Source organism: Bombina bombina, chromosome 2 (assembly GCF_027579735.1).
Source record: "Bombina bombina isolate aBomBom1 chromosome 2, aBomBom1.pri, whole genome shotgun sequence".
Classification (NCBI taxonomy): Eukaryota; Metazoa; Chordata; class Amphibia; order Anura; family Bombinatoridae; genus Bombina; species Bombina bombina.
In genome coordinates, this window is record NC_069500.1 from 1,183,728,798 (window position 1) to 1,183,750,008 (window position 21,211).

The window sequence follows — 21,211 nt, forward strand, 5'->3', positions numbered from 1 at the left end:
CCGTCAGGAGATTGAGAGGAACCGCAGGACACTGCATGTGACGTTAATACAGAGTGGGACACTTTAGGAAGAGGCTGTGGCATTGCCTGAACAGCATCAACCTGAGAGAATAGTGGCTCAGAAACAAACAGTCTGTCTTTGTACATTAGAGTTCTTTCAATACAAGAACTACAAAAAGGCAAAGGGGGTTCAACTTGGGAATTCAAGCAAAGTTTGCACTCTATAGCAGGCATAGACTCTATGTCCATTTTGCAAATAAATACCACAAAACTTTAAGACTGATAGATAAAAGCGTTAACAAAAAAGGGTAGGCCTAGCACATAAATTATGATTCCTTTATGAGCAGTTTTTTCAGCCCCCAATAAAAAGGTTTATACACTTAGACAAAAACCTCTTGCGTACCCTCTACACCTCAGCGCTAAGCTGATGTGCCTACCTGCTCCTCTCAGCAACGTTACTTTGGTTAGGGAAACAAAGGAAACGGGAGCAGCTCTTGAAAGAGGGAAAGGTCCGTAGAAGCCGTTACACAGTGATACAAGAACGGCACCAAAAGTAAAAGCGTGTGCTGCGCGGAAGCGAGAAGACACACCTCTTCTAGTGACGCCATAGGCGCTCCTTATTCAAGGCGCACTAGTCACACAAAAAAACGTCACATATTGTCCCCAAAAAATAAAGACTTAATCTATAAGCAGTCTAACAAACTGAGCTACCTTCTTAATGTAAAAACACTGCTTCTCCAGGGTACCGCCACACAGTGCCCTGCATCCTGCCTAGGATATCCTGACTCTCAGGAATAAACCAGTCTCATATATGGTGCAGCCTCCTTAAACTGCTGTAGTGCCAGGGCTTTCTATAAGAAATTAAAATTGCACTTACTTGCACCATTGACTGTCTGGCAGGAGGACAGCTCACCTGGCATGAGAGGAAGCCACTCCTCAAAGAGACCTGTGGATAAAAGAAGGAACAGAGTAAGCCTACTCTGGCATTCTATTTGAGGGCAGAAATCTTTCAAGAAAATGCAGTGAGGCCCACCCCACAAGTTCCTAACGGCTTGAAAGCTATCACAGCCCTACTGAAGGGACTAACATGGAGAACAGCTAGACCCAGCTTGTTAGGGAAGATCAAAGCAAACCTGCTCAGGCTTCCAAAATAATAACATCTTGATAGAAGAATTCTTAAACAGACACCTAAATTTCACCTCCTCCTTGCACTGAAGGCAAAGAAAATGACTGGGGATTGTTGGAAGGGAAGTGATACTTAACAGCTTTGCTGTGGTGCTCTTTGCTTCCTCCTGCTGGCCAGAAGTGATATTCCCAACAGTAATTGATGATTCTGTGGACTCACTGTGTCTTAAGAAAGAAATATGTTTTTTTAATGTTACCCTTTATATGTTTCATTACTCATGGAGTCCACAGCTTGGGTATTAGTTGTCAGGAGTAATGGATTTTGGACTCACCACCTGTATAAAAGAACATAGTTGATGCTTACCTGATAAATGAATTTCTTTTACGGTGGTGAGAGTCCACAAGACCCCACCCTGTGGGGTTTTTTCCTGCCTAATTTTGGTATACGTTAGACTGAGGTACCTATGAGGTGGGGGAGGGAGGGCTTTTATAGAGCTCTTGAAGTTTGGGAATTTTTGTCTCCTCCTAGTAGTAGGGAAGAGTAATTCCCAGGAGTAGTGGATTGTGGATTCTCACCACCATGAAAGAAATTAATTTATCAGGTTAAGATAAATAATTTTTTCATGCTTGGTCTGAAAATTTCTGAAGTAATATACAAGATTTTCTTCATTTCCACAAAAAAGGGATCTTGCTTGATTACATGAATACCTTGATCCTGAACTTTCTTCTGGCTTCAAAAGTTTAAGCTGGCGTGTAAAAATTATGTTTTCTTTCTTAAGACACGGTCAGTCCACGGATCATCAATTACTGTTGGGAATATCACTCCTGGCCAGCAGGAGGAGGCAAAGAGCACCACAGCAAAGCTGGTAAGTATCACTTCCCTTCCCACAAACCCCAATCATTCTCTTAGCCTTCAGTGCAAGGAGGAGGTGAAGTTTTAGTGTCTGAAGAAGTTTGGAGTTATTTCACTTCTATCAAGATTTTATTATTTTGAAAGCGAGTAGGTTTACTCTGAATTTTCCCCTCAAGATTGGGTTTAGCCTTACTCCATGTTAGTCTCTTCAGTAGGGCAGTGGTGGCTTTAAAACAGTTAGGAACTTGTAAGGTGGGCCTTGCTGCATTTTCCTATCACTTTGCTGCCCTAGTACAGAAAGCCAGAATAGGTTTATTCTGATCTTTCTTTTTTTGTTTTTTATACATACCTCTGTGGGGAGTGGTATCCTCTCATGCCGGGTAAGCTGTCCTCCTGCCGGACGGCTAGATGCAGGCAAGTGCTGTGTGTTCTTTGTAAGGGACTGGCACTTATGGGCTGCAAAATATCTGGGACATAATCTCCTTTAGAGGGATAATTTTGGCAGGATGCAGGCACTGTGTGACAGGAGACAAAGGGTTAATAATGATATTTCCTAATTTTGGGTTGCTTATTAAAACTGTTGTTTGGAGGCGCATGAGGGTAAATTATACCTCTAGCTAAGTTTGCATTTTATGTTGTTAATTCTTGTGAATATGAATTTGGGGCTATGTGTTTTACGTCCAAGTGAATGCACAGTAGTTTTCTGTTTTATTTAACTGTTGGCGGGAGCGCTTTATTTGCGCTTTGTTGGTAGGCTGTCAATATGTCTTTTATCTTCCGCTTCTTAAAATCCTAGCGGAGTGGTGCATTATTTTCATTGATTCTCAGAATGGGTCATCGCTGGATGGTATGGATGAAGCGCGATGTTAAAGATCTTTCGCGGCTTCATTCCCTTGCTGTGACCGTGCCTCCTCCTTCTCTGTGAAGAAGAGTGGCGCCATTTTCGGCTATCGTTAGCTCCGGTCATGTGACCCCCATTTTTCTCAGTGTTCTCCAGTGGAGATCGGTGCAGCGCGTAGCAGCCTATCAGTGATGGTTGGTTAGGAGTCATAAAGATTTTTTAAGTGGAATTGTTTATTTAATAAATCAGAGGCCTGAAAGTCTGAATCGGTTTGGAATTATTTATTCAAGCTTCTCCTAATAAAATTATCAGCTGTTTCTCTCATCTTTAATATGTATATTATACTATAGATAGTACCACTGTAAATAGTGGTAGGGGATGGGGGAATTCATTCCAGGCTGGAAGTTTGGTTTCCCTTTAAATTAAGTTTTATGTTCTTAAAGTGACAGAATTTTTACTTTAAACATTACACTTGATTTCTTCATCCCTTCACAGTGATCTTTTGGTAAAGAACTCTGTGAGGGTTAACAGCTTTATTTACAAATTATGCTATTATGTGTTTTCTTTTTCGATAGATTTCTTGGGATAGAGAATAGAGCGTTGCCTTTGAACCCAATGTCTCCCAGGATGATGCTGTTAGGCAATGCCACAGTTTTCCTCCTTATATATCCTAAGCCTCTATGGCGTCACATGCAGTGTCCTGCGGTTCCTTTTAATCTCTTAGAGGAGTTGCCTGCAGAGTTGCTGCCCAGATATTTTCTGCTTTTTCTATACCAAAGGTAAATCGCATAAGGAACATTAGAGATTCAGATAGTAAGGTTTCTGTTCTGCCTTTTCCACATATTCGATGAGGAGGATAAGTCAGTAGTTTTGAGGGAAAAGCCTCAGATTTGGACAGTGTAATGCCTTCATCTGATGCTGAAGTGGTAACCTTCAGATTAATGCCTAACACCTCGTGTATTATTAGGAGGTTTTGGCTACCTTGGACAACTCTGATATCTTGTCGCTTTTAACCCTAAGATATCTAGTAAATTTAATTGTGCTAGGATTTCACTGTGATCCAGACCGTGCAAGGGGATTTTCCTTTTTCATAGGAATGGGAGAAGTACGGGATTTCTTTTTTTCTCTGCTTCCTGTCTTTGCTAAGATGCTTTCCTGTCGCTGTCCCCTTTAAATATCTTGGTGCACGGTGCCTATTGTAGAAGGAACATTTCTACTCTGGCTAAGAGACTTTAATTCCTATAAAGGATAGCTGCTCCCTTAAGGATCAATGGACAAGCTAACAGCTTATATGACTGTTGGTATGACCACTGGGTCATGTGCGGCATCCTCCAGGTGCTTCTACTTGTCTGATACCAATGGTAGAGACTTCTTTGGAAGCTAGATAATTCTTCCTCTGTTTCTTTCATGAAAATCATTTGGCTGGGAGCCCAGATGACTGGTCTTGTTGTACTAGCCCTCAAGGCGTTGTGGCTTTCTCTTGGTTGGGGTTTTCTCCAAGACACAGCTTTTTGCAATCCTTATAAGGATAAGACCTTATTGGTCCTGGTCTGAACTCCTAGCTAGAAACGTAGACCTTAAAGGGACAGTCAAGTCCAAAAAAAACTTTCATGTTTGAAATAGGGCATGCAATTTTAAACAACTTTCCAATTTACTTTTATCACCAATTTAGCTTTGTTCTTTTGGTATTCTTTGTTGAAAGCTAAACCTAAGAGGTTCATATGCTAATTTCTTAGACCTTGAAGGCCGCCTCTAATCTAAATGCATTTTGATAGTTTTTCACCACTAGAGTGCATTAGTTCACGTGTTTCATATAATAACATTGAGCTCATGCGCATTAATTTACCATGGAGACAGCTCTGATTGGCTAAAATGCAAGTCTGTCAAAAGAACTGAAATAAGGGGGCAGTCTGCTGAGGCTTAGATACAAGGTAATTACAGAGGTAAAACGTGTACAATTATAACTGTGTTGGTTATGCAAAACTGGGGAATTGGTAATCAAGGGATTTTCTATTTTTTAAAAATCTAAGATTCTCTCCTCTTGCCTTCCTCTGAGTTTAAGGTCCGGGGCTTAGCAGCTCATCAGAGGGATCCCCCTGTTTGCTTCCATTTGACAGTTTTACATGCTCTGTCTATGGAAAGGGGACCCTTCAATTTGTTCTTAGAAGATAGATCTAGATTAATGTCATGCAACTCTCTTCCGTGGTGGTGTTTGAGGAGCTTCGTTCAGGGCACGTGCGTCAGGTGACCTTCCTGGGAGAGTTTGACCACGGACGCCAACCTGTTTAGCTGGAGTGCAGTCTGGGACTCGTTCTGGCGCAAGGACTATGGTCTCGAGAGGAGTCTGCTCTCCTCTTCAACAATGTGGAGTTGAAAGCTATTTTCATTGCTCTGATGGCCTGGCCTCAGTTGTCCTTATCCCAGGTTATCAGGTTCCAGTCAGACAACATACCCTCAACGGTTTACATCAACCACCTGGGAGGAACGTGGAGTTTCCTTAGTCTTGAAGGAGGTGGTTCGGATAATCCAATTGCTGTCTGTCTACCATCTACGTCCCAGGAGTGGACAACTGGGAAGCGGATTTCCTGAGCAGACAGATCTGTCACACCGGGATCTCCGTCCGGAGGTGTTCTCCATCTTAACCCTCAAATGGAGGGTGCCAGAGTTGGATCTGTTGGTTTCTCGGCAGATTGCCAAGCTTCCAAGGTTCGGTTAAAGGTTTAGACAGCCATAGGCCTCTCTGTTAGACAGTCTCTTGGGATTTCAGGATAGTATACCTGTTTCCTTTGTTTGTTCTTCTTTCACGAGTCGTTGCTTGTATCAAAAGGAGAGCGCCTAGGTGAATCTAATTGCCCCTGCATGGTCTCGCTGGATCTGGTATGCAGATCTAATTGAGATGTTATTTCTCCTACTGTGGAAATTGCTTCCAAGGAAGGATCTTTTGTTTCAGGGTTCCTTCCTTCATCCAATTCAAATTTCTCTGAAGCCTACTGCTTGGAGATTGAATGTTTCCTTCTGCCTAAGCATGGTTTTTCTGAGTCAGTCATTGAGACCATGATTCAGACTCGCAAGCCTGTTACTAGAAAGATTTACCATAGGATATGGGGTTAAATTCTTTTTGGTATGAATCCAAGGGCTACTTTTGGAATAGGGTTAGGATTCTTAGAGTTTTGTCCTTTCTACATTAAAGAGAGTTTTTGTCAGTCAGTTCTCTGAAGGTTCAGATTTCTGCATTTCTTTTTGCTGTATAAGCGTCTGGCGGACGTTGCAGATATGCAATCTTTGTCAGGCCTTGGTCAGTATCAGGCCTGTATTTAAATCTGTTGCATCTTCTGGGAGCCTTGTCTTTGTTCATAAAGTTTTGCAGCAAGCTCCGTTTGAGCCATTGCATTCCATAGATATTAAGTTATTATCTTGGAAGGTTTTGTTTCTTCTTTCTATCTCTTCTGCTCAGAGAGTGTCGGAACACTCAGCTTTGCAATGTGATTCGCCTTATCTTTCATGCCGATGAGGCGGATTTCTTTCTAAGTTAGGTATCTTCCTAAGTGTTTTTGGACAGAATTTAATCAGGAAATTGTTGTTCCTTCTATTTGTCTTAGTTCTTCTTTTCTGAAGAATGTTTGTTGCACAACTTTTAGGTTGTGCGTGCTTTTAAATTTTATTTACAGGTGACTAAGGATTTTCCCCTGTCGTCTGCCCTATTTGTCTTTCCTCTGGGAAACGTAAAGGTCAGAAGACTTCTGCTTCTTTTCTTTCTCTCTGGTTGAGAAATAGAATTGATTTTGCTTAGGAGTCTGCTGGGCAGCAGTTTCCTGAGAGTATTACAGCTTATTTCACTTGGGCTGTCTCTTTTACTTTTGAGAAGAAAAAAAAAAGAAAAGAAAAAAAAGTTTCTCTGGAATAGTTTTGCTAAGCCCGATTTCTTCTTATAAAAGTGCAACACACTAAGATCTGTGGAAATCCAGATATTAGTGTGCTGCACTTTTCACAAGGAGAAATCCGGCATCGAAAAGAGCTGAATGCCAGTAGTGGCTGCTGCCTTCCGCATTCAGATGCTAACGAAGCATCCAAATGCCCATGTCTACCTTTTACAAACACAGAAAAGAAATAAAAGAAAGATGCTTTTTCTTGCAAAAATATGTTCTAATCTATAGCATCCACTTTATAGTCCTTTCATAACGAAGACAAATGGTAAAGTGTCATAATTTATCTTCATTACTTACCTTATATCAAGTTTACTAAATAGCTGTTTAAAATCATGTATCTTTGACTCTTAAAGACCTTTAAAGGGACAGTCTAGACCAGAATTTTTATTGTTTTAAAAGATAGATAATCCCATCCCTTTATTACCCATTCCCCAGTTTTGCATAACCAACACAGTTATATTAATATGCTTTTAACCTCTGTGATTATCTTGTATCTAAGCCTCTGCAGACTGCCCCTTTATTTCAGTTCTTTTGACAGACTTGCAGTTTAGCCAATCAGTGCCTGCACCCAGATAACTTCACGTGCACGAGCACAGTGTTATCTATATGAAATACATGAACTAACACCCTCTAGTGGTTAAAAACTGTTAAAATGCATTCTGAAAAGAGATGGCCTTCAAGGTCTAAGAAATTAGCATATGGACCTCCTAGGTTAAGTTTTCAACTAAGAATACCAAGGGAACAAAGCAAAATTGGTGATAAAAGTAAATTGGAAAATTGTTTAAAATGACATGCTCTATCTGAATCATGAAAGTTTATTTTGGCCTAGACTGTCCCTTTAACTATTTCTACTATAACAAAACTTAAATTATGCTTACCTGATAATTTTCTTTTCTTCTGACATGAAGAGTCCACAGTTGCATTCATTACTTTTGGGAATTCAGAACCTGTCCACCAGGAGGAGGCAAAGACACCCAGCCCTCCCCCACTTCCCTCATCCCCCAGTCATTCTGCAGAGGAAACAAGGAACAGTAGAAGAAATATCAGGGTGAAAAAGGTGCCAGAAGAATAAGCTAAATTACAGCCGCCTCATCGATAAACGCGGGCGGGGAGCTGTGGACTCTTCCCGTCAGAAGAAAAGAAAATTATCAGGTAAGCATAATTTAAGTTTTTCTTCTTAAACGGGAAGAGTCCACAGCTGCATTCATTACTTTTGGGAAAACAATACCCAAGTTATAGAGGAAACTGAATGCAAACAAAGGGAGGGTACAGAAGGCGGCCCCTTCGATAGGCACCACAGCCTGAAATTACCCATAAAAACTGAAAAACAAAAATAACTGCCCATTCCACTGAGCACAAAGCCCCCAAGGAGCCAAGTCCCACAGCCTCCCAAATCACACAAACTTACCCCAAGGAAAAGCACCACCACCTATCCCCGAAAGGGAGAACGGAGTACCCAAAAAGGAGATCCAAAGGACCGACAGAATAGGGTAAGAAACCCCAAAGACAAAGCGAAACGAAGGCTGTTACAGAAGAACCACCCAGGGAAAATAACTCTCTATAAAGTCCAACTCCCAAAGAGACACTCCCAACCTATGAGAGAGCGATCAAGGGAAGAACAAAATCCTTCCACAGGTCCCCTGACACAACACTATAAAACATATGGTTCTCCAGGAAGCCACAAGCTCCTCACTAAACCCAAGTTTAGCAGACACAACTGACAGAACTCGCGAGTTCCAGCTCCCGGGCAGCAAAGCTGACCCTAAGTCAACATTACTACTACAGCTGGCTTAACATGTTTGGGTTACGAAACCGATACACAGTCCCCGTCTCTAAGAAGGAACAATCTCAAATGGGAAGATAGGGCACAGAGCAACCACGATACCCTAGTACCAGAGCCAGCCCACCTGACATCCCTCACGCAAGGAGGGAAAAAATAATCCTCGAACGAGAAGATAAGGACCCGCAGGGTCTCCATGGAAATTGTATATTTCCAAATCCTCCCCAAAAGGACCAAGCCAAGGAGATCACTTCCCCAACCAAAGGCAAGGCGAAGAGACCAAAGAGAATGGTAAAACAATACCATTGAGTAATAACCCAACGATCATTACTACCAGCTCAGTCGAGACAAACAATCTTGAGCCTTACATTGCCACTGGCGACAACCGAAGATCCACCTGAAAGGCAGAAAACTAACCTTCAGGCAAATACCAAATCTCCCATGAGAGTGTAAAACCGACTCCCCGAAGGGACAAGCGGACGTTCTAAACCCTAAAGTTTGAAACTCAACAACCCAGGACCGAGCGCAGTGACCCGGACCCCAAAATCTCAGACAAGAGACATGGCCCTAAGTCAGACCCCCCAAAACCGGGTACAGGCCGTACATCCTAAGGAACCACCAATTTACCTCATACAGAGAAGGATCCTAGAAAGACCACTAGACAGGCCTCCGAGATGGCAATCTGCACCCGTAAGTGGATCTAAACTCTGGACCCTCCACTTGCAACCCCAGAAACCAGGAGCTCCTAGAGGATCGAGTGCAACACCCTCAGTCCAGGGACCCCGTAGTTTACCCAGGACAGGGCTCCATAAAACGGAGAACATGCCACAATAGCTGGATTCAACACACAACCTTAGCCATGTGGGCAATTAAGAGACCCAATAGGCTCCTAGGTAGAGAGTCAAATATCCTCACAGGATCAGCATCCCGGAAATCCTGTACCAGGAATAACATGGGCAACCCCGCAATTCCCACTGAGAAGCGGATCAGAGGCAGTTGCTGGGGAAAAAAGGAGGAGAAACTCAACCCCTGCGCTCCATCTTATGAGAGCGTGTGATATACAGAAAAAGGGGAGAGACGGACATATCCAAACTCCCGGACTCCCGAGGGGCATCTGCGACTAGGCCACAAGGAAACAGACACCCGGAAAATACCAAGATTGAAACAAAAATAGTCATCTCAACTGGTACCCCAACTGTCCATCCGAACCTCCAAACGCCTTGGGAATGGAGAACTTCGGTTCCGAGGCCAAATCTCTAGAACCCACGAGGAATCATAGATGATCCCCACATAAGGAATGGCAGAGGACCTATACAATCCCTCTGATACTTCGTTCATCGAGGACGAGGAGCAAGTTGACATAAGAAACTAAAACACCCCCTCAAGTAATGGATAAATAAAACATAAAATGAACACTCCAACAAAGTGAACGACTCGAAACCCAACAGAATATCCAGCACACCGGCACCAAGTGGGTGACATGAACCCTAAGGAACAGCAGCTAGCGCCCGACCAGTACCTGCCTGGCACAAGAAACTCCTGAAACTATCCAAGTTCCAAAAAACAATCGAAGCCCCAGAGGGATCGAAAACATAAACTATAACCATTGCTAAGTTCTGATGTAGAAAACGCGCAGCTTCCATGGAAGTGCACACGCGACCACAAAATCGCAAGTATCAGTTCCAGAGAAAGAATGTTTCCAAACTGGAAAATTATAGCAGACATGAACTTCTTAAAACAAATCAAATATATCCTAACCAGATTAAATAAAATGAAGGCAGCACCCGAGGGTGAACGCCCAAGAAAAACGGCACTCCAACCGAACTCGCCAATTAGATGCCCAAGCTCATATCAGATACTTAAAGAAATAAAAACAGAGACAATAGAGAGATTGCTTCATCCCCATACATCTAATCCAGTTTGCCGACCGGCACAGAAGACCAAGAATCCTCCAGCACCACCAAAACATGCTTTATAAAACATGAAGACGTGCCAGTCTATATTGGAAGGCAAAATGTTCCCCGCCGGGTCGATGTGCGACCATGGCCCGAGGGTGGGGCCCCTGAAGCCTCAGAGGCCATCACTTTCCCAGAAGGTCTAACTGACTCAGGTGATCCCATGCCCGACGAACCTCGGTTAACCGAACATGGACAGTATCTTAAAAATACCTCATTATTGAGATATAAATGTGCCAGCACCATAGATATGGCCAAAACGGAACCGTGCTGCAACCTCTGGAGGAAACAAGCCGCCTTCCGTAGAAGGAGTAACAGCCATAAGGACACCTGCTTGTGTAGCAAAGGAAGGTTCTGGCGCACGCGCCTCCCGGGACATAGGATCCTTAGGGGCGGATGGCTCAACGCACTCTAAATTCCCTGATACTGGAGAAGAGAGTACTCTAGAACGGCAATCGGAACATAACTGATGAGGATGGATTACCCTGGCCATTTCATACTCTTCGCAAGACGTCTACTCCGAATCGGTGATAACCATCTCCAAAAAATCAGAATCCTCCATAACTTGGAGATTGCAGTTATGGGCAAACACTAACGGCACCTTACACCTCCAATGGCTGGGCCACTCACCACCTCCTGTGAACCAGACAACTAATGAACAGACTCTCTCCATTGCCACTCATTTAATGTGCGGAAATGGAATACAACGTGACCACACCCGGTCACGAGGTGCATTGCGTAAGCCAAAAAAACGCTCCAGTCCAGACTGCGCAAAAAGATGATGTAAGGCCGTTATGTCCGAAAAGCCACAAGCCCAAGTATCACTACACAATAGCAGACAAAATCACATATCAAACATGATTACAGTCCCCCATGTTCAATAAACCCCCTCAGGAGATATTAACCCTTGATTCCATAAGATAAAGGAGTCCCACTGGGACCCTGACTTCTTTCGTTTAACATTACAATCACATATTGAAATAAAATTAAACGTTCTTACCGGAATCTACGCTGTGGAACAGGAACACGGCCTTTCAAGTGTGACAGATAGTAGCCTCGCTTCTGTCATGGACTTGAGTGAATAAAGGCAGGCAGCGAAACTCGTCAACACTGATTGCCAAAGGAGCTGTTAATATGAGTCGGGATGGTTTTGCAGAAAGACTCTCCCGGCATCTCAGGACTCTAACTTTCACCCAGAGGCTGACAAGATTACTTAAAACTCCAGTCCCATTTCAATGAGTACTACCCTCCATGAGAGGCTATCTTCAATCTTCTTTGCCAACCTCCTGAGATGAAAGGCAAAGAACGACTCAGGGATGAGGGAAGTGGGGGAGGTATTTAAGCCTTTGGCTGGGGTGTCTTTGCCTCCTCCTGGTGGCCAGGTTCTGAATTATCAAAATCAAAAGTAATGAATGCAGCTGTGGACTCTTCCCGCTTAAGAAGAAAATCTACCCATAACTCTGCACTCCTGCTTACATTCCATATATTCTCTCTAAAGTTTAAGATTATTTATGATAGTACAATGTATGTGAATTGTTTTTCACATGTAATAGAATATTTAAGCTTGTATATTTTGGTTTTCATTTCTGACATGACAAAAATGTATTATGATAATTAATCTGGTAAACATTTTTTAGGATGATGAGGAATTCTTTTATTCAATGGATGAAAATGGTAATATCAAGGAAACTAAGGTAAACGTGCACAGCCATGCGCAAGAGATGTTATCTGCTAAAAAATCTGAAGATTTCACATCCTGTGAGAGAGACTGGGACAGTGGTATTGACGATGCCTGTATCTTGGAAGCCACCGAAGATGTAGAATTAGCAGATGCACTGGATAAGAATATGAGTGATTTGTATTGTGAGGACAAAGAAATACCAGATGAGCTTTTATTACAAGCTTTAAATGAATACGACATGTTTATGAAAAATTGAACTGGCAGATTTTTTTCTGCACTGAATGTTTTTCAACTTTAGATACACAGAGATGAAGAATTAGTATTCAATCAAGCCAACAATTCAAGCTTTTCTTTTTTAATTTACTGACAGATATATTTATTTTTTCAAATATGTATTATAAAACCTTTTAATTTGTTGTGTACTATTGGTCAAAGAAAATATGTCTTTGAAATACATATTATTTAAGCTAATTCCTTGCATCCTGTATGATTTTTACTAGGATCAGCTGTTGAAACATTGTCAAGCATGTCTACAGGAACATAAACAATTTGTGGTTATCTTTAGTGAAGGCAGGTAAATTAATCACTCGCTTAACCACACCTACTCAACATGATATATCGCTGGCCTCATGGGACTTCCCTAGAAAATGTTAAGATGCTGTTACTTTAGAAAGAAAAAAAATCTAGTCTTTTTGCACATCTACATACTGTTTTTTTTATGTAAAGCATACCTACACACACAATGGAGCTCAACAGCACAAATAGTGCTAAAAGAATTAGCAAGACCTGAGACCTAGGTAAAAAAAAAAAAAGTTTCACAAAAACATATTAAAATGATGTATTTCATATATACACAATTTAATTAAGAAATATCAGTTTAATATTGATAAAAATATTTCTTTCATACAAGTGATGACAGTCCATGATCCTGCCACTTGGAGGAGGCAAAGATTCCCAAACCCCAAAAGCTCTATAAAACCCCTCCCACGTCACTGGTAAATCAGACTTGTCTTTACTGGAGGAAGGTGAAGAATGAAGAAGTGCATGTTATTCTTCAGAGTGCAGTGTTTGATGGAGGGATGTTTTGGGAGTATGAGTAGTGACATATTTTCAACTCTGGGAATTAGTCACAAGCCCTCAACAGGTGACGCAGGGACCTGTCCTTTGCCTGTTGGGTCATCGATATACTTCTATTCCATATCCTCTGCTGATATGTTTCAGCGCCAGTTTGGCTTTCTGCTGGTTTTTTTCCAGTAGATGAGTGCCTTTAGGTAAGTAGTTTTTATTATTATTTACGGGTACTCTATTACCCAGATAGGCTGTTTTATTTATTTATATATATACTGGTCCTAAAGCCCGTTCACACGTGCCATTTTTTGCAGTACAGCGTTCCCACCCCTTGCTCTCTCTCTCCCCCTCTCTTTTGTGCTCTCCCCCTCTCTTTTGCGCTCTCCCCCCTCTCTTTTGCGCTCTCCCCCCTCTCTTTAGCGCTCTCTCCCTCTCTTTTGCGCTCTCTCCCTCTCTTTTGCGCTCTCTCCCCCTCTCTTTTGCGCTCTCTCACTCCACCTCTCTCTTGCTCTCTCTCTCCCCCCTCTTTTTTGCTCTCTCTCCCCCCCTCTCTTTTGCCCCCCCTCTCTTTTGCTCTCTCTCCCCCCCCCCCCCTCTCTTTTGTGCTCTCTCTCCCCCCTCTCTTTTGCGCTCTCCCCCTCTCTTTTGTGCTCTCTCTCCCTCTCTCTTTTGCTCTCTCTCATTTTTGTTTGCTCTCTCCATCCCTCTCTTTTGCTCTGTCTCTGCATCCCTCTTTTGCTCTCTCTCTCCCCTCTCTCTTTTGCTCTCTCTCTCTCCCCCCTCTCTTTTGCTCGGTCTCTCTCTCCTCTTTTGCTCTCTCTCTCCATCCCTCTCTTTTGCTCTCTCTCCCCCCTCTCTTTTGCTCTCTCCCCCCCTCTCTTTTGCTCTTTCCCCTCTATTTTGCTCTTTCCCCTCTATTTTGCTCTCTCCCCCCCTCTCTTCTGCACTTTTCCCTCTCTTCTCCCTCTCTTCTCCCTCTCTTTAGCTCTTTCCTATCACTTTTTGTCTCTCCCCTCTCTCGCGCTGACCGCACCCGGCCACGTTCCTGCATGGCCACGCCCACTTTCGCCGCAACAGCATGTCGGGTAAGGCCAGGTGTGTTTGTCCTTTGGTATTTTCAATTGCGCTGTGTATGATGCAAATGATTAATCTGCTATTATAGTTCCTCTTTATGTATTTCAATGGCTGCTACATCTGGGTATTCCACTATCACCAGCGGAAAATGGAATTGAAAGGATGTAATTGTGGGTTCCAGATGTCAGCGCTCAGAGAAAGGAGAAAACGCAAAGAAAAACAACTTATGGTGCAGTATGTCAGTACTTGATATTAGATACTAATAAAGAATAGAAAGGTGCTAACCTTTTTAAACCTTAAACGTGTGAGGTATGTTGATTGCACAGAGGGGATATGAATCCCTATCTGTGTTAAAGATGTATTTCTTTCTTCAACCTTTTGAAGTATGGTATTCCTCTCATCAAGCCTCTGAGCCGATGGTATTCATTCCTTCTCCTCTATGGAGTATGATGAAGTATGGTGAAATATAGTGAAACTCCCTTATTGGAGTTTGGGATAGTAGAAAAGATGCACTTTCTAACTTGTATAGTGGAAAGCAAAAATAGATTTATTAAGCACTCTGTAAAAAACTCATTTTAAAACTAGAGCTCAACACTTATATGGTACAGTCCAACTTGGACTACGCACTGATGTGCTATAGTTTAGTCTCAAAGTTCTCAAGTGTTAAGTGAGAGACAATGTCTTTTAAAACCAAGTAATAAAGTATCTGTCAAATAGGGGTTATATTATGACACAGTCTGGGTAATGGTGAGAGAACGTGTCTCTGTGTGTTCATCGCTTGCCCCTACTAAACCTAAGGCTTGCGACAATAGATATTTAAGTCACTTGGCTCCGTTTTGGTCACTTACTCCATGTAAGCAATGCTGTGATGAAATACCTCAGAATGCCTTAGTGTTTTTCAATTTCGTAAAGCCAGAGGATATTGTCCTTTTCTCCAACTATGTGTACACGCTACGATGGATAGAGATGGAAGCGTTGCTCGTAATCGTCGGTCTCGCCGGACCTGAAGTGACATCAGAAGATGGGCGTGTCCTTACACGTTTCGTGAACCTTGTTCACTTCGTCAGAGGGTCTGCCCATAGGTCCCATCGTTAGATTTTTATAGCGCACAAAAAGAAATGATTAAAGGTGTATTGCTTGCAGGTATATGGGCTCTAATTAACTACCCACAAAATGATATTAGTTTAAACATCGCAAGTCTCTCTCTCATATGTTCAATAAAATATACATACGTAAAGGAGGATGTTTATACAAATGAGCTCATGTTAGACGATTTTATCTATGGGTTTACATACAGATAAAAACGAGACCTGAACATGAATTGATTGTGCTATGGAATGTGCATGCTGAAAATGTGAGAAAACGTGTTATTATGGTCAACCTCAGTGACACAAAGTTATTTTACTTATATATGTAAGAAAAAGGGGAAGTTGATATAGATATATGTATGCATATAAGTGATGCTGTCTTTCTTGCTTATTCTAAACATATTAGGCTGTAATTTTACAGAAAGGCTTTTTACCTATCCCTCTGAATGAAAGCCTGAAACTTTAAAAACTATATACGGTATATAGAAAATTAAATATATGTTGCGATTAATACTCATGAGAACATAAAGTATGGTATATCAAATAAGAGAAGTAAGGAAATTATTGCCTGAAGCCCTAAGGAAATATTTAGAAAGATACTCATGCCTCCATATGATGGGAGTAATAATAAAAAAAACTCTTGAGTACCTAAATTCATGTGTTTATCAAATGTATGGTATCCGAGCAAATTCTTTAAAAATACTTATAGGCATTATTAAAGATTAATTGTTAATATTGGAATATAATTATTATTATTTATGCAAGAATTTGCTTGTGAGAAATTCAGCTCAATATAACAACTTTTATTTAGTCACAGCACCCAAAATCTTAGATCACTCGATACAAAATTCTATGCTTCTTTATATGGTACCATTATTATGAGTTACATTAAATACATTACATAAAACACATTGACATAACTGCATACAATGTCTTACATCAAATGCAAATAGACATGAAAACAACCTTATCCTATATAATAAAAGGCCATGTGGTTTGTCCGAAGCTGTAATGCACAGTAGAGACTGCGCACAAGGACAAACACACCTGGCCTTCCAACTGACTGGCATCTGGCGTCGCGTGTGGTGGAGTGGGTGTGGCCGAGCGTGACGTGGACGGGGCCGGGCGTGACGCGGGCAGGGCCAGATGCGGCCAGATGCCGACTGCAGTCAGTGAGACTGAGAGCTCTAAAAAGGGGGGATAGAGAGAGCAGCAGAAGAGGGGGGATAAAGAGAGGGAGAGAGACAGCAAAAGAGAGGGGGAGAGAGCACAAAAGAGGGGGGAGAGCACAAAAGAGAGGGGGGAGAAAGCACAAAAGAGGGGGGAGAGAGCACAAAAGAGAGGGGAGAGAGCACAAAAGAGAGGGGGAGAGAGCACAAAAGAGGAGGGAGAGCACAAAAGAGAGGGGAGAGAGAGCACAAAAGAGAGGGGGGAGAGAGCACAAAAGAGAGGGGGGAGAGAGCACAAAAGAGGGGTAGAGAGCACAAAAGAGAGAGGGAGAGAGCACAAAAGAGAGGGGGGAGAGAGCACAAAAGAGAGGGGGAGAGAGCACAAAAGAGAGGGGGGAGAGAGCACAAAAGAGAGGGGGGAGAGAGCACAAAAAAGAGGGGGGAGAGCACAAAAGAGAGGGGGGGAGAGCACAAAAGAGAGGGGGGAGAGAGCACAAAAGAGAGGGGGAGAGAGCACAAAAGAGAGGGGGAGAGAGCACAAAAGAGTGGGGGGAGAGAGCACAAACGAGAGGAGAGAGAGAGAGCAAAAGAGAGGGCGGAGAGAGAGAGCAAAAGAGAGGGGGAGAGAGAGAGCAAAAGAGAGGGGAGAAAGAGAGGGGGGATAGCGAGAGAGCAAGGGGTGGGACCGCTGTACTGCAAAAAATGGCCCGTGTACACGGGCTTTAGGACTAGTATAGTTATAAAGTAAGTGCATACTATAATTACCTCTGGGGCCCCAGTAAGAAGTCTGTCTTTACTTCTGGTATTCTATTGCTTGTAACCTCTACTTCCTTCTCTTCTTCTCTTCTAACTCCTCCTTTTATCCCTACATCTTATATACCTGTAATGACAGGCCCCTTCAGCTAATACTTCTCAAAATGGATAATGGTGGATGCTTGGTATCATTTTGGGTTGACTAATAGTGTGATTGGTTCACCATAATAGCTGAATTTATATTTTTGTTTATAAAGTAATTTTTATCTCTGCACTTTACCTATTTCTCTATGCTATTTCTGACTGCTGGACAGCTACTTAAAAGAACACCAGTTGGGCTATTAGTTATGCTCCTGACATGGCCTTTTTAACTAAATGATTTTAACTAAAGGAATGTATTGCTTTGTCCTCTACATGAACAGGTGTGCCCTTGAGAATCTGTAGTTACATGCACACACACATAAATATATACACATACACACACATATATATATGCTGTATATATATATATATATATATATATATATATATATGTACGTATACAACATTTTAAATTCGGGGGAGATAAAAGGTGAGTTTAAAATCCTCCACTATGCACAAAATATAGAGAAAATAACTCATTGTGTAGTTCATTAACAAATCTAGACAGGCCCGAAGGCTTGTTTTCCCACAGAAAACCTCTGAATTACATTGTTTCCAATGCAGCAAAGGATTCTGGGTAAGATATGCAAATTAAGTACACAATGAAACACCTTTTTACTTCAGTCTGCTTTTCAGCAGATTCCCTTTACGGCAAAGTATCGCTGTTCACACAGCTTATAAACTTAGCTAGGGTTAGTGCAGTGATTCATAACCATCCCAGGACAGACTGTTTCGTTGTTGTTGCTACTCATCAGCTGGGAGGTTTGAATCACTGCTGGGTGAAGTTGATTCCGGGCAGAATACAACAACATTTTAAATTCGGGGGAGATAAAAGGTGAGTTTAAAATCCTCCACTACGCACAAAATATAGAGAAAATAACTCATTGTGTGTAGTTCATTAACAAATCTAGACAGGCCCGAAGGCTTGTTTTCCCACAGAAAACCTCTGAATTACATTGTTTCCAATGCAGCAAAGGATTCTGGGTAAGATATGCAAATTCAGTACACAATGACACACCATTTTACTTCAGTCTGTTTTTCAGCAGATTCCCTTTACGCCAAATGATCGCTGTTCACACAGCTTATAAACTTAGCTAGGGTTAGTGCAGTGATTCATAACCATCCCAGGACAGACTGTTTCGTAGTTGTTGCTACTCATCAGCTGGGAGAAGGTTTGAATCACTGCTGGGTGAAGTTGATTCCGGGTAGAATGAATCACTGCACTAACCCTAGCTAAGTTTATAAGCTGTGTGAACAGCGATACTTTGGCGTAAAGGGAATCTGCTGAAAAGCAGACTGAAGTAAAAAGGTGTGTCATTGTGTACTTAATTTGCATCTCTTACCCAGAATCCTTTGCTGCATTGGAAACAATGTAATTCAGAGGTTTTCTGTGGGAAAACAAGCCTTCGGGCCTGTCTAGATTTGTTAATGAACTACACAATTAGTTATTTTCTCTATATGTATGTAGTAGCAGGGATGTGCACTCTCACTTCTGTGTCATCTGCCAGGGTGCTAGTAGATACTGATAATGGCTACGAAAGAAACTTGCACTCGCTGGTACTTTTAAATAATCTTTACTGTGACAAAATAACGTTTTGGGGATAATGTATCCCCTTCCTCATCTGAGGAAGGGGATACATTATCCCCGAAACTTTATTTTGTCACAGTAAAGAGTATTTAAAAGTACCAGCGAGTGCAAGTTTCTTTCATAGCCATTATATATATATATTTATTTATATATATATATATATATATATATATATATATATATATATATATATATATATATATATATATATATATATATATATATATATATATATATATATATTGGATATAAAAAGTCTACACACCCCTGTTAAAATGTCAGGTTTCTGTGATGTAAAAAAACAAGACAAAGATAAATCATTTCAGAACTTTTTCCACCTTTAATGTGACCTATAAACTCTACAACTCAATTGAAAAACAAACTGAAATCTTTTAGGTAGAGGGAATAAAAAAAATAAAAATAAAATAATATGGTTGCATAAGTGTGTACACCCTTAAACTAATACTTTGTTGAAGCACCTTTTGATTTTATTACAGCACTCAGTCTTTTTGGGTATGAGTCTATCAGCATGGCACATTTTGACTTTGCAAGATTTGCCCACTCTTCTTTGCAAAAACACTCCAAATCTGTCAGATTGCGAGGGCATCTCCTGTGCACAGTCCTCTTCAGATCACCCCACAGATTTTCAATCGGATTCAGGTCTGGGCTCTGGCTGGGCCATTCCAAAACTTTAATCTTCTTCTGGTAAAGCCATTCCTTTGTTGATTTGGATGTATGCTTTGGTTCGTTGTCATGCTGAAATATGAAGTTCCTCTTCATGTTCAGCTTTCTAGCAGAAGCCTGAAGGTTTTGTGCCAATATTGACTGGTATTTGGAACTGTTCATAATTCCCTCTAGCTTAACTAAGGCCCCAGTTCCAGCTGAAGAAAAACAGCCCCAAAGCATGATGCTGCCACCAACATGCTTCACTATGGGTATGGTGTTCTTTTGGTGATGTGCAGTGTTGTTTTTGCGCCAAACGTATCTTTTGGAATTATGGCCATAAAGTTCAACCTTGGTTTCATCATACCATGCTTTTGGGAGACTTCAGATGTGTTTTTGCAAAATGTAGCCTGGCTTGGATGTTTTTCTTAGTAAGAAAAGGCTTTCATCTTGCCACTCTACCACATAGCCCAGACATATGAAGAATACGTGAGATTGTTGTCACATGTACCATACAGCCAGTACTTGCTAGATATTCCTGCAGCTCCTTTAATGTGGCTGTAGGCTCTTGGTAGCCTCCCAGACCAGTTTTCTTCTCGTCTTTTCATCAATTTTGGAGGGACATCCAGTCCTTGGTAATGTCACTGTTGTGCCATATTTTCTCCACTTTATAATGACTGTCTTCACTGTGTTCAATGGTATATCTAATGCCTTGGAAATTCTTTTGTACCCTTTTCCTGACTGATACCTTTTAACAATGAGATCCCTCTGATGCTTTGGAAGCTCTCTGTGGACTATGGCTTTTGCTGTGGGATGCGACTAAGAAAATTTCAGGAAAGACCAACTAGAGCAGCTGAACTTTATTTGGAGTTAATCAGAGGCACTTTAAATGATGGCAGGTGTATGCTGACTCCTATTTAACATGATTTTGAATGTGATTGCTTAATTCTGAACACAGCTACATCCCCAGTTATGTTATGTGGTTGCACTTATGCAACCACATTTTAGTTTTTTTGTTTTCTTCCCTCCACCTAAAAGATTTCAGTTTGTTTTTCAATTGAGTTGTACAGTTTATAGGTCACATTAAAGGTGGAAAAAGTTCTGAAATGATTTATCTTTGTCTCATTTTTTTAAATCACAGAAACCTGACATTTTAACAGGGGTGTGTAGACTTTTTATATCCACTGTATATATACACATATACATATATACATATACAGTTGTATGCAAAAGTTTAGGCACCCCTGACAGTTTCCATGATTTTCATTTATAAATAATTGGGTGTTTGGATCAGCAATTTCATTTTGCTCTATCAAATAACTGAAGGACACAGTAATATTTCAGTAGTCAAATGAGGTTTATTGGATTAACAGAAAATGTGCAATATGCATCAAAACGAAATTACAGGTGCATAAATGTGGGCACCCTTGTCATTTTGTTGATTTAAATACCTGTAACTATCTAGCACTGATTAATTGGAACACACAATTGGTTTGGTTAGCCCATT

The 21,211-nt window shown here is 41.4% G+C and overlaps 1 protein-coding gene across 1 annotated transcript in view; it reads left to right on the forward strand.

Annotated features, from left to right (window-relative positions):
- PRIMPOL (primase and DNA directed polymerase) overlaps window positions 1-12,631 on the forward strand; it is a 377,464-nt gene extending 364,833 nt beyond the window's left edge. Inside the window, exon 13 of the mRNA XM_053703874.1 lies at window positions 12,117-12,631. Coding sequence (XP_053559849.1) covers window positions 12,117-12,416 — 300 coding nt within the window. The 3' untranslated portion in view covers window positions 12,417-12,631. The remainder of the gene's footprint in view (window positions 1-12,116) is intronic.
- Window positions 12,632-21,211: the final 8,580 nt, after the last annotated feature.